Source organism: Eurosta solidaginis, chromosome 1 (genome assembly GCF_040869045.1).
Source record: "Eurosta solidaginis isolate ZX-2024a chromosome 1, ASM4086904v1, whole genome shotgun sequence".
NCBI classification, from domain to species: Eukaryota; Metazoa; Arthropoda; class Insecta; order Diptera; family Tephritidae; genus Eurosta; species Eurosta solidaginis.
This window is the reverse complement of record NC_090319.1, coordinates 56,693,668-56,720,538: the sequence shown is the minus strand read 5'-3', so window position 1 is coordinate 56,720,538 and position 26,871 is coordinate 56,693,668. Positions and strand designations below refer to the sequence as shown.

Genomic DNA, 26,871 nt, shown 5'->3' with positions numbered 1-26,871 from the left:
CTCTCGAATCCTAAAAACGGAGATGGAAACCCGTCTTTTGATACCACCTTTGATAAGAGTTAGATGGTGCACGGGCTTATAAAACGTTACCAAAAAAAGCAAAACATTTAAAGCCGGTAGTTAAACCTTTTTTAATCAAACAATAATCAACAATTTTGTACACATTTCTAGAAAAAACAACGTTTAAACGAATTACATTGAATACATTTTTGACTTTAGTTGGACGAGGCTGGCCGCAGTTCGGATGCAGCCAAAATAGGTGAAATAATTATGCAAGTCCCATTGATACTTATCACTACTCCTGGGAATCCTATTTGAGTAAAATACAGTTTTTTCTGTTTGGGTTTTAATCTACTTCACACAAATAGTCTCTTCAATAATATCTAAAACCAGTCCAACACCAAAATCATTTCCACATCACATTTGATAGCTGCCGTCAGCAAGGAATCGGAGTATGGCGCATAATTTTAAAATACGAACGCGTATGCGGAAATGGTCCTTAATTTTGTTTAGTACTGAGTAAAATGCTTCCTTTCAAATCTGCAAAATAACTTCATATGAAACTCATTATTTGTTTGTCACTTAAACATTTTCTTACTTGGTGCTTGGTAGTTCCAAGGGATTGGAATGATCACGCGAATGTTTTCCGTATTCGCGAAATGTCAATCACCAACATTTTTGTCATTATAAAATAGATTTCATATAATATTAATAAAAAAATCACATTTGAAAATGCTTAAATTTCTGCCACAAATTGATCAGCTGTTTATTTATCTGTCAAATCATCACTTTCTGAAGTTGGCAACTCAATTCAATTTCAACTGAAATAAGTTGTAATTCGTAATACCAAACAGGAGTTGAGTTGTCTCAAAGTTGAGTTGTTTTAATTACAACCCAACTAAGTTGAGTTGTAAACGGTAATAAGGGCATTTGTTACAAGCAAAGCATAATGCCCTATTACCGTTTACAACTCAACTCTGGTTGAGTTGAAATTTCGCAATTTGGTATTACAGATTACAACTCAACCTGTCAAAAAAAATTTCGGTTGAGTTGTCTAGTCTTACAACTTTTTGTGGCATTGCCGTTTACAACCTTGTGTTGGTGTAGTTGTCAAAGACGTCAAAATCTTACAACTGCTTACTAGCAGTTGTCTCATGCAATTTTGCAGTTGTTTTGAAAAATGTTACGTTTTAGAAGACGGTTCACCACCTAATTTTTAACAAAGATGTTCAAAGTTGGTATCAAAAGACACGTTTCGACCTCCGATTTAAGAATCCGAAAACAAAAATTGTAATTCTTTGCGACAGCATGACACTGCTAATATGCGTCCAAAAATATCGAGACGCGTATTAATCTCGAGAACAATAATCCGAAGGCGGAAAAGAAACATTTTATCTCTTGTCCGGAGATATTTGTAGTTGAAGTTGGCGATTTTCATGTGGTTGTTGTAATGTTGTTGTCTTTTTTCGGTTTTTGTTTAATGTCTTTTGAACGAGTTAAAATTTTTATTTTCCGCCTTCGGATTATTAATACTGATGCCAAGACGCATCGTTTAATACCTCTCTCGATATTTTTGGACACGTATTAGCAGTGTCATGCTGTCGTAAAGAATTACCACAAAAATTAAAAATTTTATTTCTAATAAAATCTAATTTCATGTGGTTGTTGTATTTTGTACACAGCTATGCAGAAAGGTGTTGGACCCAACCAGAGTTATTTTTACGAATCGCGGCCAAAGGCCGCCAACGCAGAAAGATGTTCTGTGCAAAAAAACTGTGGAACGGGTCTCATATTTCGGACCCTCTCGGGCCATTTTATGGGTCTTTGTAAATATCTTTCAAAAGAAATAAAATTTTTAATTTCCGCTTGCGAATCCTAAAAACGGAGATGGAAACCCGTCTTTTGATACCACCTTTGATAGGAGTTAGATGGTGCACGGACTTATAAAACGTTACCAAAAAAAAGCAAAAAATTTAAAGCCGGTAATTAAACCTTTTTTAATCAAACAATAATCAACAATTTTGTACACATTTCTAGAAAAAACAACGTTTAAACGAATTACATTGAATAACTTTTTGACTTTAGTTGGACGAGGCTGGCCGCAGTTCGGATGCAGCCAAAATAGGTGAAATTATGCGAGTCCCATTGATACTTATCACTACTCCTGGGTATCCTATTTGAGTAAAATACAGTTTTTTCTGTTTGGGTTTAAATCTACTTCGCACAAATACGCTCCTCAATAATCAGCCCTATTCTGCATTTCGACTTGGATTGGAATTTTTTCGATTTGGCAATTTTGGTATTCTGTGTTCCAATCTCTTTCGATCCAACTTCGAATCGTTCGATTTTGTGTATTCTGCATTTCGATCGTAGTTCCGTTTTTCTAAGTTGCAAATTAGTTGGCGGAAAAATATTTTCTTTTTATTTTTTTATTAATTTATAACAGAATTTTAACAAAAATGTAAGTAAAACTTGTTAAAAAACGTAGAAGGCTTGATGATGATTGTTTTTTATATGTTTCCAGGTCAAAAACAACATGTCGATGTCGAAGTCCTTGGTCGGTATTTGCCCTGCAAAAGTATCTAACACATACTTGAAAGCATCCTTGTTAAGTGGAAATTTTTTTTTGAACCTAAATAAAAAATAAGTCATTAAACTTTACCACTTTTAAATTCAATTTCTTACAATTAGTCACTCATCTCAAATGGATTACACAAATCTCGCAATATTGGCCTTTCCATTCTCGCCTGGCAATTTTCGTATGCGTTGCTTTCCAACTCCATAAATTATGCCGCGGCTATTGATTCCATTATATTAGACAGCTATAATTTGTGTCTGTTCGTTGTGTCCAGTTATATGCCAAAGCAAGCTACCGGCGTAGAGGAAGGTGAAGCGAAAACGTAAACAATCCTTGCGGAAAGAATAAATAAACCTTTATAAAGTATTTTAGGCCAGTGCAATGAAATTAGCATCCTTAAAATTCAGAAAATGTCAACTATATTCGTGCAGGAATCCGTTTTAACAAAACTTGGTGGCCACGGCAGGGAATTGGCCAAAAGAATGACAAAAACACACTTACAATTATGAAAGCACTTCACTCAAAAAAATATAACACTGCGGCAATATATTCTTTTGCTTTTTTTCGTACAAAATGGCGTGGATAATAAAATATAAACGTTTTTCAGTGATTTTTACAAATTTTCTTTAATTTATTTTGTTCCAATGTTCACACATTCCGTACCAACAGCTGATTTCGAAAAATCATTTGCTCTTCCTCTTCTCTTTACGATTCCGTCGTAATGCAGAATGCCAAACTTCGATTGAAGCGGAGCGTAGAACGGGGACGTAATCGAAATGCAGAATAGGGGTGAATATCTAAAACCAGTCCAACACCAAAATCATTTCCACATCATATTTGATAGCTGCCGTCAGCAAGGAATCGGAGTATGGTGCATAATTTTAAAATACGAACGCGTATGCGGAAAAGGTCCTTAATTTTGTTTAGTACTGAGTAAAACGCTTCCCTTCAAATCTGCAAAATAACTTCATATGAAACTCATTATTTGTCACTTAAACATGTTTGGTAGTTCCAAGGAATTGGAATGATCACGCGAATGTTTTCCGTATTCGCGAAATGTCAATCACCAACATTTTTGTCATTATAAAATAGATTTCATATAATATTAATAAAAAAATCACATTTGAAAATGTTTAATTTCTGCCACAAATTGATCAGCTGTTTATTTATCTGTCAAATCATCACTTTCTGAAGTTGGCAACTCAATTCAATTTCAACTGAAATAAGTTGTAATTCGTAATACCAAACAGGAGTTGAGTTGTCTTAAAGTTGAGTTGTTTTAATTACAACCCAAATAAGTTGAGTTGTAAACGGTAATAGGGGCATTAGTTCCGACTTTCAACGACAAATCAACAGAGCAGATGGCAATATCAATGCATTTTTAGGGGTGAAAACACATTTGGAAGTATTATGGTCACTTCCAAGTGGGACTGTAAAACTTTTCACCAAACCCGAAACCCATTTAAGTGCGCAAATTTGTACAGTTCAACTAAATAATGGATAACACCTCCTTTTATGTCCGGTTTTTCAATGAAAGCTTCAACTTCAGTTGAAGTTGAGGTAAGTTTACTTTAGACGCATTGTTGAATTTTACTTTCATTTTATTCGATGCCACACTCGCACTGGTCCTCTATATCCCCATTTGCATTGGCGTTAGCTGACACTGATATGCTGAAAAAAAAGTTTCTGTAATGGCCTTCGTAGCAAGGTATTAATTTTTCTGCTTCACTTTTTTCAAAGGGGGTAAAAATTGTATCCTCTTCTACCGTTCAAAATACATCTCTACCGTTTCAGATAGCGTACATCTTCTGTCTTTGTTTATTTACTTCACCTGGTGATTCCACCATATCGAGTTGAGTTGAAAAAAATCTCCAAGGTGGTGCCACCAAAGCAAATAGCTATTTATTGTGAGAAATAAACACCTAATTGATAGCAGTAATGAGGCGTAAGTAATTAAAAATAAATTATGTAGGCGGCCGCCGGGTATGATGGTAGCGTGCTCCGCCTACCACACCGAGGATCCTGGGTTCATGCCACGGGCAAAGCAACATCAAAATTTTAGAAACAAGGTTTTTCAATTAGAACCCACTTTTTCTAAGCGGGATTGCCCATCGGCAGTGTTTCGCAAGCACTCCGTTTGTATTTCTGCCATGAAAAGCACTCAGTGAAAACTAATCTGCCTTGAAGATTAAAAGGAGCACGCCGCAAATTGGAAGAGAAGCTCTGCATAAAATCTTTTCGGAAGTTAGCGTGTCACATTTATTTATTTTTTTAACTATATATATTTGTGGTGATATGCCTTTGTACGTAGGTGTGTTATACCTAGTATGCGTGATAATTCGTTGAATAACTGGGATTCAAACTGCCGACCTTGGTCCGTTGTGATGCGTGCAGGGACGCCAAAGCGTGAAAACCAAACGTTAATGAGTTCTTTGGCGACCGTTTCTGCGGTTATATCTCTGAGTGGGACTGCTTCCGGCCATCGCGTGTATCTGTCTATGATGGTGAGACAGTATTGGTATTCGTTTGATGGCGGTAGTGGGCCAATGAGATCTATGTTGATGTGCTCGAACCTGCACTCAGGTAGAGAAAATTTTTGAAGCGGTACGTGAACGTGCTTGCTGACCTTTGACTGTTGGCAGCTGATGCACCTTTGTACTGCTTCCGAAACGTCTTTGCCCATATTTGGCCACACGAAGCGTGTTTTGATGAGTTTTGTTGTCGCTCGTACCCCCCGTGCGAAATCTGGTGCATTTTGTTGATGACCTCATTACGATGGCGGCGTGGTATGAAAGGGCGAACTTCTGCTGTAAATACGTCACAGTAGAGTGTACTATTTGTATTTGGCATACGAAGCTTTTTTAGCTGCAGAGATGTATTGTTGTCGTTGATGAGCTTTTGTAACTCTGTGCAACTGGTCTGGTCGTCGGCGATTCGTTGATAGTCGATGGTTGCTGTCTCTACCATCGCGATGCGTGAGAGCGTATCTGCTGTCGTATTTTCGATGCCGGCAACATGGATGATGTTTGTCGTGAATTGACTTATATAAAGTCTAGTTGGCGCAGCTGTCGTGGAGAAGCTCGATCGTGCTTTTGTTTGAAAGCATATATTAACGGCTTGTGATCCGTACGAAATTCTAAGGGTTTTCCCTCCAACATATCACGAAAGTGTTTGATGGCTAAATATATTGCCAGTAGCTCTCGATCGTAGGTACTATATTTCTTTTGTGCTTCGGTGAGTTTGAGGCTGAAAAACGCGAGAGGTTGAAGTTCGTTTCGAACGATTTGGTGTAGGACTGCACCGACGGCTGTGTCGCTTGCATCTGTACTGAGAGATATTTGTGCGTTTGGTGCTGGGTGAACAAGCAGTGCTGCATTTGCCAGCGCCTTTTTACTTTCGTCGAAATGGTGTATGGTTTCCTCAGTCCATTTGATACGCGTTGTATCGTTTTTCTTATTTCCAGGGATTAACTTAACGACAGGCATTTGATGATCCACTGCTTTAGGCAAAAAACGACGATAGAAATTAATCATTGCTAGAAATCGACGCAAATCTTTGGCAACTTCAGGCAAAGGAAACTTGCTAATTACTTGGACTTTCTCTGGCAACGGTTTTATACCTTGTGTATTGACTACATGTCCCAGGAACTCAATCTGTTTTTGCGCGAACTTGCATTTGGCTAGATTAATTGTGAGGTGAGACTGTTGAAGCCTTTCGAAAACCTGTCGTAAGTGTTGTTTGTGCTGCTCGATGCCTTCGGAAGCGACACACACATCGTCAATATACACGAATACGAAGTCCAGACCTTGAATCTCTGGAACGTTTGCGCTGCGTTGCACAAACCAAACGTCATGTGCGTGAATTCAAATAATCCAAAAGGCGTAGTTATTGCCGTTTTGGGAATGTCAGCTGGCTCAATAGGGATTTGATGATAGGCCCGATTGAGGTCGATTTTGCTGAAAACGTCTTTGTTGTGAAGAAAATGCGTAAAGTCTTGGATGTGTGGGAGTGGATACCGATCTGGCACGGTTTGTGCATTAAGAGCGCGGTAGTCCCCGCACGGTCGCCACTCACCATTCGATTTTTTTACCAAGTGTAACGGAGAAGCATATGAGCTTTTCGATGGACGACATATTCCGAGCCGGGATAGATATTCGAATTCTTCTTTCGCGGCTTTCAGTTTATCGGGTGTAAGACGTCTGGGTCGTGCAAAGACTGGTGATCCTCTGGTTTCTATGCAATGTGTAACTCCTACCTGACTAGCGGAAGGAGCCGATGCGTGGGGATTCGTGATAGTAGCGTATTCTCGTAGTAGGTTTTGGATATCGTCGATTTTGCTATGTACGTCGGTAATGTTTGATGATGTTATACTAGCTATGTCTGATGGAGAGGCCAGCCTTTTGTTTAATAACGTAGAATTCGCTACATCGATGATTAAATTGTAATGATGAAGAAAATCTACGCCAATAATAGCGTATTTCGTTTCCGCTATGACAAAATTCCACGATAATTTTTGTTGGAGGCCTAGATCGAGTGTTCGACGCGTTGTGCCATACGTTTTGATAGTAGTTCCGTTCGCGGCGTAAAGAGGGTTACTTTCGGATCTGCGTAGACGACACGCTCGAGTTGGTGGTACGACCGATACTTCCGCTCCTGTGTGTATCAAGAATGATTGGTTTGATCTCCTGTCTTCTATAAAGAAACGTTTATATCTAGTAAATTCTGAAATTTTTACCTTCAGTTCGCACTGTGATTTGTTGCTCGGTATTTCACAGCCGGAACATTCGAGCGTTACTGTTTCGGCGGTATTTAGTTTTTTGTAGAGTCTGCTTTCTTGACGGGGAAGTCGCATGGACTGCGGCACTTGCGTGATTGTGTACCATACTCACGGTGATACCAACAGGTGGGATTTTGTTGGGCATTTGTCGTGTGATGCGGAGTGGTAGAACGTTTAGCGTTACTTTGCGAACGTTCACGTTGTCGGCTACGATCTCGCAACATGAGCCGGTTTAACTTACTATTGATGTTTTCCAGGATCGTGTCGTGTTTCTCGATGCATTTCTGGAGTGCTTGCACTTGGCTGGTTGAAGCTTCGATAGCGTTAATGGCGGATCCTTTTGGTTGCGTTGTGGTTGAGTCGCGGCTTAGCGCATCCAATACTGCATCTGCGGTGATGGCCAGTTGGTGCAATGGTGTGCTTGGAGCATACCGGCATTAACGGCGCGAGCGGATTCCGGTAGCTGTTTAAGCCAATATTGTTGTATGACTGACTCGTCTTTAGTTGCGTTGGTTCTTTGCATCTGGCTTAATAAATGACTGGGTTTAGCGTCGCCCAATTGTATTGCGGTGAGTTTGTCAAGCCGAGCCATTGCAGAATCACTAAATTTGTCTTTAATCGCATTTTTAAGAGTGGTGTACGGTGCGGTATTTGGCGGGTTGCGAACCAAATCGAATACTTGATCGAGGATGTAGTCATCAGCGTGAGCGATAATTGCTGTATATTTGTGTTTTTCTTTGCGTACCCCAAAGCCATGTAACTCGAACCATGCGTCTACTTTGATAAACCACGATTCGATGTTGTATTTAGAGTTGAGCTTTGGGAACGGTAATTTGCCGAATATCGCATTGATTTGCGGTCTTTCGCTGTCTGCGTTGGCGTTGGCGCCGCCAACTGCGCCGCCGTTTTCAGTCGAGACTTCTACATTTTTGTCGTTGTCTTCGATGCCCATGTTGTTGGCTACCGTATATATGTGAGAAGACTACTGTTGCCCGTTATAACGGTTAACGGTTTTTAGGTGGCGTGATATTTGCCTTAAGTTGACGCTATACCAAGTTTTTAGGTGTTCCAAATGTTAAACTACAAACTTTTTTACAAATTCGTAGCTTGAGATTTGAGGAATCGTTTTATTTGCTGGGAAGCGTACGCACTCACTGCTGATGGATATTTAATATTCGATGCTAAGTTCACTATCTCCAATTTTATTCGGGGTCACCAGTGTGGTAAATAGATGAACACACCGAATTAGCTCAGCAGCTGTATAACTCCCGTTTATTTAAATTAAATTATATTTACATTAGTGAAAAAACTATAATTACAAAACTTAACTAAAATGAAATGAAATGAATTTAATAATAAATTTGCGACTCGAGTTTACGACTTGACAGCGAAAAGCGATTTCTATGAATCAGAATGCTTGCTGTAAAAGTTGATCATGTACGTATGTATATACAAGTGTTTGTGCATGTGTTATTTGGTTCGATGAGCGCACTCGTTATTTTGTTTCCTTTATGTTCCTTTATGGCTAAGGTTGCCATCAACCTGTCTGTATACACAGTTGCCACAATATTTCATTTTATTTTCGTGAAAAAACTGTAGTATGGAATCTTACATTTGATTCCAGTTAAAGAACCACAAGTTGTTAATTAAATTTGTTCAACTTAAGTAATAGCATTTTTTGCTTTATAAAAAATACCCTCTTTTGCTGAGTACGCTATGATTCTCGAGTTGAGCCAATGTTTCGAAAAAACTCTTGAGATTTTAGAAGTATGCCTAGTTATCAACATGAGCTCTAATGGTACTCAAGCCCAAATGCTTTTTGGGTATATTCGACGCCATTTCGAACGAACGGAAATCGCCGATAGGTTAACTACCCTTCAAAAAACGCGAGTACTCTATAAATAATGTAAGGAATACTCCTTTGGGAGTATAGGACTGCTCCAAATCTAATCTGTATTCATACAAAAAATGTGCTCCAATTAACATTGCGATGTCCTAGGAGAGGAGTAGGTGATCCCACTCTCGCTTTGTTTGTGAGTATTCCATAGAGTACATACGTGAGAGTACTTTCCAAAGTACTTTCACTGTAGTACTCCATGGAGCACCCACAGAGGATCATATGCCAAAGTACTAAAGAGGAATTGTGTCGGAAAGAATTATCGAAGTGAATTTAATTTAAAATGAAAGTAAATGAAGAGGGGCAATACAACTTTTATATTTTATACTACGAAGATTCTTATGTTATTTAGCATTTGCTTGAATAAAGAAACTAATATTCCTCTATACTATAGAATGTATACATAAAACCAGTGCGCGGTTGCACTTTATCAGAGTTGCCATAGTAAAATTTTATTATCAGTTATTTGTATGCAATATTTTACTTTTGGCAACTCTGTTCGATCGTCATCGTGTCGTGATCAGGGTCGTTAAAAAACGAGCAATGATCGGCTGATGGTGGTCCGCAAACGCATTGCAAAGGAGTATTGTTAGAGTACTCCAACATGAAGAAAATGGAACACGTAATCCAACAATTTTTGCAGGGTAGAGTTTAACCCAGCCAGATCGACCGCTTAAGCTTTTTGAACTTGTACTGAAAAACCGGGCCTTAATGTGATTCCAGAGCATATGCGCTTCCAGCTATAGATAGCCGGTGTCTAGTTCTCTATCCACTTCCTGCGCTTTAGTTGCTCTCTTCCGTGCTATGTACCGGAATTACCCAGATTATCCAGAACGCGACGATGGGCTGCTATTTGACCTTGATTGTAGGAAAAGGCTTTTTTCAATAGCTTTTGATACGCGAACGGATTAAGATTCGGCTCATAAGCTATACCTATGCATACCCGAATGTGACAGCATGCTTACCTATGCACAAACCACTGAAATGGGAAATATATATATGAATGATACGAAGAGGTGCTATTCCAGTATAACCTTGTTTAAACCTTCATGTTCCATGCATGAACGCATGTGACAATAAACAGGATGTATTCCTGATCCAACAGCAATATGACATCATGAAATAGACGTACGCCCTCGGACGCGTATATTGTGAGAAAAAGCGTCCTCATTAGATAATAGATAAAAGCCCAACGAATTTGTCTTCCTTTACTTTCCTATAATTTACTTTAAAATATTTTACGCAAATAAACTTAGTAGCTAAAAACATCATATTTCTTGGCGTGATGCTTTTTGTTGTTGTGTCTGTTGTGACTCATCGCAACATACCGGCGTGCTGAATTCAAAAACTCTTGGCTAGATAACTCTGGAAATGTATCTGAAAATACACACATAAACTATTAATTTATAGTAACGGTTAAAAAATATATAAGTATATTAGAACATAATAGCTTACTAAAAAGACGCGATACAAGTTTTAAATCGAGTAATGAGCACTTTCCTTTTCGACCATCTAAATTATAGCCCGTAATCAGGTTGTCAGTGAATAAACATCTTAGGACTTTATCAACGTCGCCTTTATGAGCTAATTTCATTTCTTTAATAAACTCACTCTAGTATATTATATTATTATTGAAAAGAAAAACATTAGTCATAACTACATACATAGTTTATTTGAATTTAATGCTTACAATTTTTTTAGCATATCTAGCGTTCTTCAGGTTTCTTTCAATCTGGTTTGCTTTCTCCTTTGTTGATATAGGAAACATTGAAGAGATGTTATTATCAGTTTTCGTTTCGATTTTTACTTCATCTTCCTCTGTATTACCTTTTTCTGGTAGCTGGAAAAGCCATGCAAATTAGATCACAGAAAGGAAATATGTACATATATGTGACATGGAATCATGAAACGACCAACCCTATTGTGCGAAAAGAAGTTTTCGAGAAAAACGCGTTTAAAGCTTTTGTTTAGCTTGACTCTGTGTAGCGGCCGGCAGTTGTGAACGAATTTGGCAATTAAAATTTAAGTAACTTCCCGATAAGCTACAAGCTTGAAACTTTGAATATAGTTAAAAACCCGATGACAATGCAATAATAAGAAAAAAATATCCGATAGGTGGCGCATGTGTCGAAATATTTCAAAAAATCGTATTTGTGGTCCGATTTGGCTTTGAATGCGATTTGAAAGAATAGAAACCTGCGGTTTATTCCATTGGAAAGAGCGTTAAATTTCCTATTAGAATCACTCAAAAAGTGAGCAACGGTATTTTCGCACAATAGGGTCGTTTCATGATTCCAGGTCACATATGTACTTACAACATATCGACACTGTGTAAACAAAAACTTTTAGGGTTTTTTTCAACTATTTTTAATTACACAATTCCGAAAACAGAACAAAATGTGCTAGATATAGTCCAGTAAAGTTCTATAAAATAATGACGTAATGGTGCTCCTCCATAAATTCTAAACTAATGAAATAATTCTGACAAAAGAACTGAAGTGAATTGGACCCGAAATGAAACGCTATCGAATTTGGCTAAACTGGGTTCACAAATATATAAAGGCCCCAACCAACACTTTTTGCGAAACTGCGTTTTTTAACCTTTTCGCGTCACAGTTTTAAAAATATGAGAATAAATGTTGAAAAAATATAGTCTGAATACTTTCAAACCCTTCATTATCCTGGGACATATTTTCCCAATAAATGTGTGATAATAACAACTAAATATTACATATTCAGCCCAATTCTAATCAAAAATTCCGTGCGATTTTTTCCCTTCTCCCATTCCTCGTATTTTAAATACAAATTCCTGAATTTTTCACTTCTCCCTTTTCTCCTATTCTGAACAATGTTCGAAAAAGGGGAAACCGGTTATGGGAGAAAAGTAGGTATTATGAATGTGAGTGAGAGGGAGATTTATCTGCCATTTCTTAGGAGTTTTTCCACTTGTTAAATTAAACTGAATGCATCAAAATAGTTAAAAAGTGAGCGACGGTATTTTCGCACAATAGGGTCGTTTCATGATTCCAGGTCACATATGTACTTACAACATATCGACACTGTGTAAACAAAAACTTTTAGGGTTTTTTTCAACTATTTTTAATTACACAATTCCGAAAACAGAACAAAATGTGCTAGATATAGTCCAGTAAAGTTCTATAAAATAATGACGTAATGGTGCTCCTCCATAAATTCTAAACTAATGAAATAATTCTGACAAAAGTACTGATGTGAATTGGACCCGAAATGAAACGCTATCGAATTTGGCTAAACTGGGTTCACAAATATATAAAGGCCCAACCAACACTTTTTGCGAAACTGCGTTTTTTAACCTTTTCGCGTCACAGTTTTAATAATATGAGAATAAATGTTGAAAAAATATAGTCTGAATACTTTCAAACCCTTCATTATCCTGGGACATATTTTCCCAAAAAATGTGTGATAATAACAACTAAATATTACATATTCAGCCCAATTCTAATCAAACATTCCGTGCGATTTTTTCCCTTCTCCCATTCCTCGTATTTTAAATACAAATTCCTGGTGCATTTTTCACTTCTCCCTTTCCTCCTATTCTGAACAATGTTCGAAAAAGGGGAAACCGGTTATGGGAGAAAAGTAGGTATTATGAATGTGAGTGAGAGGGAGATTTATCTGCCATTTCTTAGGAGTTTTTCTACTTGTTAAATTAAACTGAATGCATCAAAATAGTTAAAGGAAATTGGTTCTTTTAAGAAAGAACACCTAATTGTACAAATTTGTATTAAAATATGTACATATTATTTATTTTAAGTCGAAAAGTATATCATAAGCAACGGAAGAGCTCTTGGTATATTTGATGCAGCCAGAAATTTCGCAAGGATATTTTAAGAAGGCTTAAATAGATTTTGGCATATTACGAAAGGCGAATTCAACTCGACTTGGCCGCCAGAAAATTGCTTTGCTGAATGGAAGCAGGCAACTCCGGCGGATTTGTGTTATCCCGCCGTCTTCTTCTTCTTCTTATGCTCCTCTGTTGATGTTGCTGTGGCACCAATTCATTGCTCATTTCAGTGAATACCACATGAAATGCAATACTGTGCATTGCTTATATTGTAACGAATTTAGGGAAATTCCTCTTATTTGCAACCTTCTACTAACGTTCGAATCACTAAACTGTTGAATAAATAACTCCACTATTTAATATTGCAAAATGGCCTTTATTAAAGTACTTCACAATAACACTTCTACTGCTCAACATATAGCGTGCTTAAATCAAACTGATTCGTCGTGCCTCAGCTGCTGCTTTTATACTCTTTGGTTTCCTCCTTGACATATTTCTAGGCGTTTCTATTTCTAGAATTTGCTATTTGTTTACCAGCTATAAATTTCTCAGCTATATCTACAAATGCACGATTTTTATAGCTTCTCGCATAACCCATGCGCGTGTATATGTGAGTGATACTTCCACAGACGATTGCCTACTTTTGGGAGTATCTCAGATAAGATATATGCATGTGTTTGTGCGTCTCTCTCCGCCGCGTGTACGTACATATGTGTAGACATAATGATTGATTCGTTTATGTAGATACAAGTGACTGCCTGCTTTATTGTTGTTGTGGCTTCATTTGCTTAGCATCAGACTAGTGATGTGAGTATCACTTAGTGTCACTAATATTCGTCACACTGCCCTCCACCTAAGTGTGATCGTCCCGATCGGACAAATCTCTCGATCTAACCGCTGCTATCCTCTCCAAATGAACCACCCTTCTATTTCGTGGTTTCCCAATTGTTTGTATGCGGTAGATGACATCACTGATCGTCTTCACAACTCTGCAAGGGCCTTCCCAACTGCACCAAAATTTGGATAGAACACCTCTCCGCCGGTGAGGGTTGTATAGCAGTACCAAATCTCCCTCCAAGAAACCTTCCGAATTATAGTTCTTTTCGTACCTGTGTTTCATCCTACTACTCATTACCCTGGGCCGTTCCCTCACACTCTGTTCTTTGGCCAATGAACTACTTCGCAGAGCTTGCGCTTGAGGGATTGGCTTCGCATAATCAGTATCGTTCCCACGTTTCACAACAGTAGTGCGCCCTGGCTTGAAACTACCCTCGCATTCCTTCTGGGAAATTCGTTCCTTCGTTTTTGTGCGTCCCTTTGGTTTTGTCAATGCCAGTGTTTCTCTCGCAGGTACTTTTGGTTTCGCTTTATTTGGCCCATTCGATCCATCAAACTTTGCCCGATCTACTGCCTTTCACTTTGGTGGTCCTTGTCCAATCGCCTCCACCAGCACTCGCTTACTGCTGAACCCTTTCTCCAAACTGAAGTTAAGTGGCACATCCTTGTTCTTATAGCGCATAATCTTTCTCCGCATATCGATCCTGATGTCATGGTCCACTAAGAAGTCCACTCCCAATATGACTTCATCAATGATCTCTGCCACAACGAATTTGTGTAGAACCATGACCTCCCCAATTAAGAATTCACATACCACTTCTCCCTGGACTTGGTTATACTCGCCAGTAACCGTACGCAACCTTGTTTCAGGTAATGGCTTTACTCTCCTCTTGGCCAAACCAGATCGGATTAAGGAATGAGATGCGCCCGTATCTACAGTCAGTACACGCTCCTTGCTATCCACAATTCCTCTGACGGTAAGACTGCTTGATTTCCTTCCAATTTGTGACACAGATATCACAGGGCATTCAATAGCTGGAGCTAGCTCTCGATCTCTACATCTGACTTGCTCTTGCTTATCTCCTCCATCTTTACGTTTACGACCAGCCAAGTTGGAACTACCAGGACCGATGCTGCAATGACGAGCAATGTGACCTGAGTTACCGCACTTGAAACACTTCATAACTCCGTCATTTTTCTGTTGTGATTCCTTCAGCGCCTCCAATATTGTGTTCACCCAGTCTAGCCTTTCCACTTTCACACGGCGTGCTTTGAAAACTGGCTTACACAGAAGCGACGCTGTTTCCTGAATCAGAGCATGTGATATCGTTTCTGCGAATGTAGGTTTTGGGCTTGCGTATGTCGCTCGTTCGTTTCGGCATCCCGTATTCCATTAATAAAGCTCTGGATTTTTACCCTTTCGGTGTATTCCACGGGTGCGTCCGCTTTCGCTAAATGTGCCAGCCTTTCAAAATCCGACGCAAACTCTTGCAATGTTTCACCAGGCCTCTGGAAGTGGTTCAGTAACTCCATTTGGTATATATGTCTCCTATGCTCATTTCCGTATCGTCTCTCTAGAGCGCCGATCAATGCTTCATAACAGTTCCGTTCGCCCTCTGGAATGGTTTGGTGCAGGTGCCGGTTGTATTCAATCCACGGTATTCCAACTCCTCTTTCAGTTGCTGGATCCTTAATTCACTTAACTTCGCCATGTCCTTGTTGTGCTCTGCAACTCTGGAATTTATTCAACAATTCCTCTTCTGACAACAATTGTAACGAATTTAAGGAAATTCCTCTTATTTGCAACCTTCTACTAACGTTCGAATCACTAAACTGTTGAATAAATAACTCCACTATTCAATAATGCAAAATGCCCTTTATTAAAGTACTTCACAATAACACTTCTACTGCTCAACAGATAGCGTGCTTAAATCAAACTGATACGTCGTACCTCAGCTGCTGCTTTTATACTCTTTGGTTTCCTCGTTGACATATTTCTAGGCGTTTCTATTTCTAGAATTTGCTATTTGTTTACCAGCTATAAATTTCTCAGCTATAACTACATATGCAGGATTTTTATAGCTTCTCACATAGCCCATGCGCGTGTATATGTGAGTAATACTTCCACAGACGATTGCCCACTTTTTGGAGAATAAGATATATGCATGTGTTTGTGCGTCTCTCTCCGCTGCGTGTACGTACATATGTGTAGACATAATGATTGATTCGTTTATGTAGATACAAGTAACTGCCTGCTTTATTGTTGTTGTGGCTTCATTTACTTAGCATCAGACTAGTGATGTATCATTTAGTGTCACTAATAAAAAAATTCGTCACAATATTTTATTTCTTAGTTTCAAACAAATCTGCAACAATAATTAAACTTTTCAATTTTTTAAACAAAATAAGAAATGCGGAACGAAATTTCAATTGACAAATCATCTGACTTCGAAAATTCGAAATTTCTATTCCCCAATTATTGTTCTCCATAGGAGAAAAGAATTGGAGGAATTTTTCCGCGGGAATAAAAAAATCCGCGAGAACAAAATTCCGAGGGAATATTTAGAATTGGGCTGATTTACTTGATAAACTTAGCTATGACAGAGCAAATATGGTTTGGAGGATTAATGAAGCGGATTGCGGCGACAAAATGATAAGACTATAGTTGGGTTATGACATACAAACGCATTACTCTTGAAACGTGCCGTGGGCTGTTTCAGGGAAGTTTGGACATAAATTTGCAATAAAGACCCCATCCAATGCTGTGATGTTCCCTAGTTCGAGTCGATTAAATGAAAGCATGTCCTAGTGAATTTGTGTCCTTTGATAACATTGTCGCTTATGTCTACTGAACTCAAGGGTTCTGATCCCTGGTTAGGCTGCCTGCTGAAAGGCGGTATGGCCGTTCTGCTTTAGTTACTGACAAGTAATTTGATAGGAGCCCCAGCTGGAGCTCTTGCTATTGTTGTGGACGTTCTTCATGCCTCTCATGCCGATTCCTTTCTGTAGTTTTTACAAATACAAAATTACGCACTCAAACACGACGCATATTGATTTTACACATAAAAAGGGTTCTCCAAAAATGTGCCGAGATAGCTTAGAAGTACTTAATTTTGCCGGACAAGGTGAACAGTATTTATCATGCTTTGAAAATTTCCAGAGGAAAGCAAAAACTGTGTGATATAGAGCAGGTGAATATATGGCGAGATTCGTTTCGAAAAACATTCCTTAGGCGGAAATGTTGGCCGATTCAGATTTCAAGGTTTTTTAAATAGACTTATCCCATAAATGTTTTCAAACCTGCATACCATGTAGTATGGTATGGTGATGAATGATGCCACGAAAAGAAGATAGTACAATATTTAAAAAAATTACACAGTACCCGCCCCATGAAAGCTTTCTCGCTATCGAATAAATTGTTTAGCCTTTGACAACTTTTTGAGTACGTTCACTGATAACACAATACCAAATTACGACACTACTTATTCGTTCACGTATAACACGATACCAAATATGCAGTTACGAAACGAGTACCCCGATCACGGAAGACACGATACGGAACCAGGGCCCGTGTTATATGATCACGGATGAAAAATCAATTTTACTCAAATGATAAATATGAATCTGCCAAGCTTTTCATAAAAATTATAACAAATTAAGACCATAATTTCCCGAACCTTTTCCAAGATAAGAAAAAATCAGTACTGCAATCGTTAGTAAATATACAGCCCAGCAAAGAAGCTATGTTTCTGGAACATGACATAACCCATTTAGAATTGATTTCTGCACTCAAAAAACTGAAAGGGAAAACGCCAGGCTTAGATAGGATATCTTATCCAATGATCCGAAACTTACCAGTCACCTTGAAAAATCGGCTCCTACAATTATACAACTCTATCCTGCAAAATAAAATCATCTTACAAGTATTTAAACATAGCCTCATAATACCTATACATAAACCAAATTCAGACAAAACGCAACCAAAATCATACAGACCAATATCACTAAATATGTGTTTTTCTAAAGTTCTAGAAAAATTAATTGCAGATCGACTTTGGTGGTTTGTTGAAAAAAAACAAGCTATTAAACAGTCGACAAATGGGTTTTAAGAGAGGTAAATCTACAGCAGATACTCTATTAATGTTAGACTATCTAGCTGCAAGCAAGCTCTCTTCTAAAGGACACCTAACAATCATTTCCCTGGATTTCGAGAAAGCGTAAGACAGAATAGGCTTACACACCGTAATTGAACAACTGGTCAAATGGAAAATAGGCCCCAAGATTATCCATTACACCATTAACTTCTTGTCTAACCGCAAGATCGTAACACGAGTAGGAAACCACCTTTCAGATTTCTGGGCAATAAACAATGGCATTCCGCAAGGATCGCCACTGTCGGTTATTCTGTTCCTTATCGCATTCGAAAAACTTTGCTCGATAATTACTTTACACAAAGAAATTGATATCTGTGCTTATGCTGATGATTTCAACATTATAATAAACGCAAAGAAAGAAAAGTGCCCAATAATCCACTTGAACAATATTCTCCAAGACGTATCGGTATGGTGCGAGTACTCAGGCACAAAACTATCCCCAGCAAAAAGTAAGTACATCCACATCTGTCGTAAACGAAACTGCCATTGCACTGTATTGTCCTAAAATATAAACATTACACCCTGCAACGAAATCAAAATCTTAGGAATAATCTTTAACAAGATATACAATTGGAATTCTCACACCAATTACGTTAACACGTCCTTAGTCTCCCGACTAAATATCGTAAAATGTCTTACTACACCTAAGTTCAACTGCGACACCCAATCTATATTAGCATCATACCCAGAACTTATGGAATTTTCATGTATGGTTACGCACCTAACCATGTTACAAATAAAGTTAAAGTAATTCTAAACGCGGCAATAAGAGCTGCAATGGGTGCGTTACGCTCTACACCCGTCGGAAATTTATCTTTTGAGTCAGGCATTCATAATTTTGCAAATCAAAGGGACCAAGCCACAGCCAAACTTTTTAAAACTCTTATACCTGGGCAAGATAACTCACTTTGTGGGATGTCTAGCAACTTAAAAAAAAGAAAGAGTATCCCCAAAGTTCAACCAGCTATAGGCTGAATTATCAGTATAAGTGGAAAAATAGATATACCATCAAATTTAAGTAAAAGTGTAGTTCCAAACAATCCTCCATGGTCATTCAACCGCAAATCCGTAAATACAACTCTGCACACCCTTAACAAAAATAGCACGAACGCGATTCAATATCAAGCAATGTTTAACGAGATCCGAAACAAATACCCTAATTACACTTTCATTTACACAGACGCCTCCAAGATCCATAAAAGCGCCACATATAGTATAACATCAGAACAAGAAATTATTAAAATATCAAATATCCCTTACTATAGCTCCATTTACTCCGGTGAAATCATCGCGATAGTAGAAGCAATAGACCTATTTAAAAAGAAAAGAGGAAAATTTGACATATGTTCAGACTCACTCTCCTCTCTTCTCTCCATAGCTGATATAAAATGCAGAAACTTCTACACAACCTTAATACGGAATACCATCACACAACACTACCCAAAAATCATATTAATCTGGGTGCCTGGACACAGTAATATAGCTGGCAATGTTTTTGCCGATCTCACCGCCAAAGAAGCACACCATCATAGTCCAGTAACTAGCACATCCAATTTTAATCTGCAGGACATTGAAAAAAATATAAAGACACACTTCCATAGCAAAAACCTGCTAAACTGGAATCAAACCAGCCCTTGGTATAAAGATATAAACTACTCAAAAACACACATGTTGTTGTTGTTGTTGTTGTTGTAGCAATGCTCGCCCCACCTAATAGCCGCGACCGATCACAAATTGTCATCAATATCCTCTAACGGGAGTCCAAGGAAACTTGCCGTTTCAACAGGGGTGGACCATAAGGAAAGGGGTGTTAGAGGCGTTGGTTCCACATTACAATTGAAGAGATGGTTGGTGTCATGTGGGACACATTGCAAGCGGGGCATACATTTTGTATGTCGGGGTTGATTCTGGATAGGTAAGAGTTTAACCTGTTACAGTATCCAGAACGAAGTTGAGCAAGAGTGACACGCGTTTCCCTGGGGAGTATGCGTTCCTCTTCCGCAAGTTTTGGATAATTTTCGTTAAGTACTGGATTCACCGGGCAATTCCCGGCATAAAGGTCCGACGCCTGTTTATGGAGTTCACCAAGGACCTGCTTGTGTTTTTTCGCTTCATACGGCTGGCTTCTCAGGTGTCGTATTTCCTCAAAATGCTTACGGAGATGACTCCTTAAGCCCCTAGGCGGTGATGGTTCATCAATCAGATGTCTGTTGGGATGCTCAGGTTTCTGGGTATTCAACAGGAACTGTTCTGGGGACATAAGAAGACAGCCCGTGGCGATTCTGAGAGCAGTATTTTGGCAGGCCTGTAGTTTCTTCCAGTGGGTGGTTTTTAAACTTGGCGACCATATGGGTGACGCGTAGCACGTAATCGGCTGGCTAATTGCTTTGTATGTAGTCATGAGCGTTTCTTTATCTTTTCCCCAAGTACTGCCAGCGAGATATTTGAGGATTTTGTTACGGCTCTGAATTCCCGGAACAATTGCGGTTGCGTGCTCACCAAAATGTAGATCCTGATCAAACGTCACACCCAAGATTTTGGGGTGTAGAACCAAGGCGTAGTGCCATCGACGTGGATGTTCAAAATGGTCGACATTTGGGGCGTCCATGTTGTAAATAAGGTCGCGGAAGATTTAGTCGGTGATAATGCCAGGTTTCGCGAGGCGAAAAAACTTGAGAGATCAGGGAGGTAGCCGTTTATTTTATTGCATAGCGCATCGATCTTTGGGCCTGGGCCTGTGGCCATTATTGTGCAGTCATCGGCGTAGGAAACGATTGTGACTCCTTCCGGTGGTGAAGGTAGCTTAGATATGTAGAAATTAAACAAAAGTGGGGATAGGACACCACCCTGTGGCACCCCTTGTTTAATTCTCCTTGGTTTTGATGTTTCGTTTCTAAATTGCACCGATGCCTGCCGACCACCCAGATAATTTGCGGTCCACCTTTTAAGACATGGGGGAAGGGTAGACCCTTCCAGGTCTTGCAGTAACGAGCCATGGTTGACCGTATCAAAAGCTTTTGATAGGTCTAGCGCTACGAGTACTGTTCTATGGTGGGGGTATTGATTTAAACCGCAATTTATCTGGGTGCTAATGGCATTTAGCGCGGTGGTAGTGCTATGGAGTTTTCTGAAGCCATGCTGATGAGGGGCTAGCTGCAAATTTGCTTGGAAATAAGGGAGCAAAATGGCTTCAAGCGTCTTTGCCACTGGCGATAGGAGAGATATCGGCGATACGACTCAACTATGTTAGCTGGTTTCCCAGGCTTTAGTAGCGGGACCACCTTGGCCATTTTCCATTTCTCAGGTATGACAAAGGTGGAAAGAGACAGATTGAAGACATGCGCTAAATATTTGAAACCCTCTTTCCCTAGGTTTTTAAGCATCGGCATGGCTATGCCGTCTGGGCCCACTGCTTTGGATGGTTTAGCACGACCAATGGCGTCCTCAACCTCTTTAGCGGTGATGGTGATTGGTGACGCGCTGAATTTGTGTTTATGTGCGCGTCTATTGGCTCTCCGTCTATCTTTGTCGACCGTAGGATGCATTATATATTGTCGGCAGAAAGCGCTCGCGCATTTTTCGCGTCCAACAGCACTTTGTCGCCAAAGGCGATGGAAACTTTGTCTTTGTGCTTAGTCGGATTCGATAGGGACTTTACTGTGGACCAAAGTTTACCCACACCGGTAGAGAGGTTACAACCTCTTAGGTGCTCCTCCCATTTCGCCCGCTTGTGTTCACAAGCAATCTGATGCGTTGGTTTATATCCCTTATTTGGGGGTCGCCTGGATCAAGCTGTCTTATAAGGTCACGTTCTCTCGCTAAGTTTGCGGCCTCCGCCGGGAAGTGGAGCCGGATTTCGGGAATTCTCCCGGCGGGAATGAAATGTGCCGAGGCGGATTTAATGACCTTACGGAAGGCACGCTCCCCTTGGCGGGCATCAGTCGGGATAGGGAGGGCAGCTAGGCGGCTGTCTGTAAAGGATTTATATTCTTCCCACTTTCCTTTTTTGAAGTTTATGAAAGTGCGTTTTTCAGTGACGATGAAGTCGGCGGTACGCTCAAGCGAAATAAGTATGGGCAGGTGGTCGTATTGCCAATGTTACCATCTGCGCTCACGATTGAGATATCTGGCGAGCTGTGACAGCTTCCTACCATACGTGTGGGGGCGTCTCCGTTTATTGTGCAGAACGTCGTTTCTTCTATTTGATCCGCTAACATCTCACCCCTACTGTCCGCCCGCTAGTTTGAATGCCATAGATCATGATGGGCATTGAAATCGCCTAAGATAATGCGATTGTTGCCAGTGAGTAAGGCCCTGATATTAGGGCGTTATCCACTGGGGCAACAGGTGGCAGGAGGGATGTAGATGTTGATGATTACTAGGTTTGCATCGCCTGACCGGACAGATAGGCCCTTACGGTCCCTGCGGTCGATGCCAGGATCAAATATATAATATTGCACAGAGTGGTGTATGATAAACGCGAGACCGCCTCCATTTCCGCTCTCGCGGTCTTTCCTGTGGACGTTATACCCAGAGCAGGTCTGCAATGCAGATCTTGCTGTGAGTTTAGTCTCTTGAATCGCAGCAATGCGGATGTTGTGCCGCTTCATGAAATCGACTATCTCCGTAATCTTCCCAGTTAGTCCATTACAGTTTAACTGCAGAATTCTGAAGTGCATAAGGGGAGACGCCGCCACTCTGGGGGTAAGTGACGGGTGACTACGCCTGGGTTGTGGAAGGCCAGGACGCAATTGCTGTTGTGGCCCTAGGGCTGGGCGTCCTTGGACAAGCATTGGGGTACCCGGATGATTTGGGTATGCGACCTGGCAACATGGCGCGATGAAACCCGTCGGGGGGTTGCCGTCGCGGAGACCAGAACATCTAGGAAAGTGGCACCACCCAAGGCAGGAGCTGCATTGGGCGGATGTCGCAAACATATATATTCTGTGCTGGCAAACGGTGCAAACGGAGGCAGGGACTAAGAGTCTGTTTCCCTGATCTACACGATTGCTGCCGGAAAAGAGGGGGGAGAAGACGGGGGCAGGGGCTGTTGCTCAGCATTGCTTCCGACTCTACTACGAAGATTGTAGCTATGAGTGGTAGCAGCTGTTTGAGTTGTTGGCGCCGTGGGGCGCGAGCAGCAGCGGGTACTTGTTGTGGCTTGCTGAGCAGCGGGGCTGTTGGGAGGTAGTGGGGGGCGCTTAGACGTAGACTACGGGACGCCCTTGGGCGTAAACAGCAAGGAGCCACAAAAGATTTATAAAAGTTACGTGGACGTCGGGTTTTGGGATCAAGCCCAGAACAACCTGTCCGATGCAACCATCCCTTGCACGAGACACACTGAACAGAGTATGACCGTCCTAAAAAGATTCTTTTCCGGCAGATGCAGCAAAACCATTTCACAGGACCGGGGTCAGGAGACGGACCCGGATTGGATTCGATGCCTTCCCGGAGTAAGAGAATATGGAGCAGTCCTGCTGCAAGGAGCTGCTGGGAGGATGACAATTTGTGGGAGGGACGAAACAAATTAGATGGGGTCACACTGAAATGACAGTCCTTGGTCGGGAAAAATCCCGAGTCGCTCCGGTACATAGAACCGACTGCCTTGGGAAGCGAAAAACACACATAGTAGACACACTTAATAAAACAAATTATATTATTGGATATTATTAAATACGAACGACTCAGACTAGGACATACGAAAAAAATCCACGGACATATTATGAATTGCACTAGCCCTAATAGTTGCACCTGCAACGGAGACATCACAATCACTATACCCCACATTCTAGAAAGCTGTCCACTGTACGCGAATTGTAGAACACAACTCTTCGCAAACACAAACCCTATATCACACCTCCAAGATCCTCGCCCAGACTCAATCACCGTAATTACCAATTCCCTTAAAAGAACCAAACTATACCACAAAACCTAAGTTATAAATCAAATAAATGTTTATAAAAGATTTAATTTAAATATCGAGCTTAAAGCCTTGTTGTTATAGCTCCTAACATAATTAGCCTATAAGATTTATGTTGTAAGCTAATGTTATAAATGAATAAATAAATAAGAATCTATAAAGTACTTACAGCCTGTATTCCACGTATTACCTCAATTCTAATCACCATTTCAGAGTTATTGCGACCACGGATCGTACAACACGATCGGGCCCTATATAGCTGAGTGAGGCTGCTATTTTTGCATTATCACTCAACTCTGAGTGAAGGCTACTGCGGTAATGCACTACCCGCATATTAGCTGATAACCAGGGTCACGTGAATGCCCCAAATGTTAAACTACTAATATGTAGTATACACAAACGTTACATATATATTTTTCAACAAAAATTCATAGGTAACAGTCTGTAGGGTTATCTACTTACGTTAAATATACTATATTTTTGTAAATTAAAAATAATTCTTAATTGACTTTTCGTTTAAATTTTTGATACTTCAAATAAAAGAAAATTATAATTAGTTTTTAAAACAGAGCCGGCCACCCCACACAGCATTTAGATGATAAATTTTTGAACTTTCCTTCATATCAATACAATTTTACTACTCCTTGCGAATAAATACTGAGTTTCATACAGTTGAACAAAATAAATAATAAAATAAGATTACTTTTAATGATCAAAAACTGAAAAATATTTTTCGATCACTTTTTGAAATAATTTTCGAATAACTTTGATGAATAAATTTTAAGATTTTATAAAAATGAACATAGAGAATAATAAAACTTGTTTGCTTTTAATGGTCAATAACTGAGAAAAATTTTTCAATCACAATTTGGAATCATTTTTGAATTTAATTTCTTTAACTTCGGTGATCAAAAATTTAAAATCATTTTTCAATCAACTTTCTTAATATTTGCAGACTACCTTTCTTGAATAAATGATGAATTTTTTACTTGTTAAAACTATACTTCTCATTGAAAATTTGATTTTTCTTCATTAGCTTACAATTTTTCAATCATAAAATCCAAAAAAATTACAAATATACAACACATATTCAAGACTAAAAGTAATATAAGTGCTGCTGCTAACCTAAGATGTCTTCTATCATTTCTCTAGATGCGGCTTCCCAGAAAAGACATACTGGATGGAACCGATGTACGGAAGTTGTAAGCTGTTTAACCGCTGGTAAGTTAAGCTTGATCGACACGCCTGGACCCGGCTTCAACATCCTCCATGAGCTATGATTGTCGAAAATATCTAGTTATATTTAAAGAATGATATGAGACATAGTAAAATCGTGATTTTTAAAGTGGCATCGTTACCATGATCTGAAATGATGATCATAGATGATGTTGGATGTTGCAGTCGTGTGTGTGTACAACGGCCAAGTTAATTACTACCTGCGGTTCAAAAAGCTTACTTCCAAGCTTCCAGATGCTTTCACCCCCTGATGAAATATGATCTTTATATAGTATTTAGTTATGTATTAAATATGATGGAAAAATGAATCACAATCTTATTCACAAATGATTCCAAACCATCATATAATATGATTGAAAATTGTTCTTAAATGTGATCAAAAATGACTGTGAAAAGTAATCAAATGTTATTCCAAAAGAAGTAAAGTACAATCTTCCAGTAATATCAAGTATGATAAAAAGATGAATAAAAAGAGTTTCGAAATATGAATCATAAATGATTATTCCAGAATAATCACATTATTGGTACATTTTTCTCCCGACGATACGTTAATTTTCGAACAGAAAATGCTTTTAAATTTGAACGTTTTTAATCATCTTGGGGTATGATATTTGAATATTTTTTTTATCAAAATTTTCAAAAAATTCTGGCTGGGACACAAATACTAAAACAATTGTATAAGTGTATGTAAAAATTGAGTGACAACTCCCCACAGTGTGCTAAAAGAAAATGTGGACTGTGAAGTTTGAAATTAAAAAGGACTTTGGTTATTTGATTTCAAGCTAATCCTGACTATATTTACTTATATTCGTATAACTAAGAACGCGGAGGTCGAGCTAGTCAGATACAACTTTTTTATAAGACAAGGTATGGTGTTTATTCAATGCAAAATTTACTTAAAATTCACTTTTAAGAAAGAACTATAAAACAAAGTAAATGTAAAGATAGAAATATATATTTTCAAAACATAAAGTTATACAATAAAAAAAAATGTATGAAAATTAATAAAACTAAATAGAACGTATAAAAATATATCCATATTAAATTGTCAATATTTATTAATAAATAATTATTATTAATAAATAATTATTATTAATAATTAATATTTAAATTGTCAATATTAATATGTATGTTCAAAGGAACTTAATAATACTAACTAAAACCTATTAAAAGTCACTTTAACATTGCAGCATATTGTTTTTATTATGTGCCCAAAAAGTAGCATGGACTTTTCCTTTTGCATTCACTGTTGATTTCAGTGGGTGACAAGCGAAAGCAAACGATCGTGATCACACATCGTTAGTGTCGGTGTGAAAATACGAACTCAAATTGCACAATGTGCAACTTTGCCTTTCAAATTAACAAAATAAATAAAATACCGACTGCCCTTGCCATTAAGATTATAATGAAAAAATGGGATAAAATCCAGCATCACACAAGCATACCTAGGAGCAAATTTCAAAATATTTTAGAATTTTGCTTAAAAGATAATAATTATTTTATATGCAATACCAAAGTATATTCACAATCCTTCGGAATGCCTATGGGTAACCCCCTTTCCCCCACGATCGCAGACATTATAATGGACGATCTTCTAAATAATACACACTCGGAGCTCAGCAAACATCACAAGAGCATTAAATTCTTGG

General features: G+C 39.0%; 1 protein-coding gene across 2 annotated transcripts in view; it reads right to left on the bottom strand.

The window, feature by feature from the left end:
• Positions 1 to 10,449: 10,449 nt before the first annotated feature.
• LOC137253875 (uncharacterized) overlaps positions 10,450 to 26,871 on the bottom strand; it is a 44,816-nt gene continuing 28,394 nt past the window's right edge. The window contains exons 12-14 of one of the 2 annotated variants that reach the window (XM_067791432.1): positions 10,943 to 11,092; positions 10,708 to 10,864; positions 10,450 to 10,629 (exon numbers count right to left, since the gene is read on the bottom strand). In XM_067791432.1, coding sequence (XP_067647533.1) covers positions 10,505 to 10,629; positions 10,708 to 10,864; positions 10,943 to 11,092 — 432 coding nt within the window. In that variant the 3' untranslated portion in view covers positions 10,450 to 10,504. Of the gene's footprint in view, positions 10,630 to 10,707; positions 10,865 to 10,942; positions 11,093 to 26,871 lie in introns of those variants that run through there. The other variant, XM_067791462.1, reaches the window with a different exon arrangement.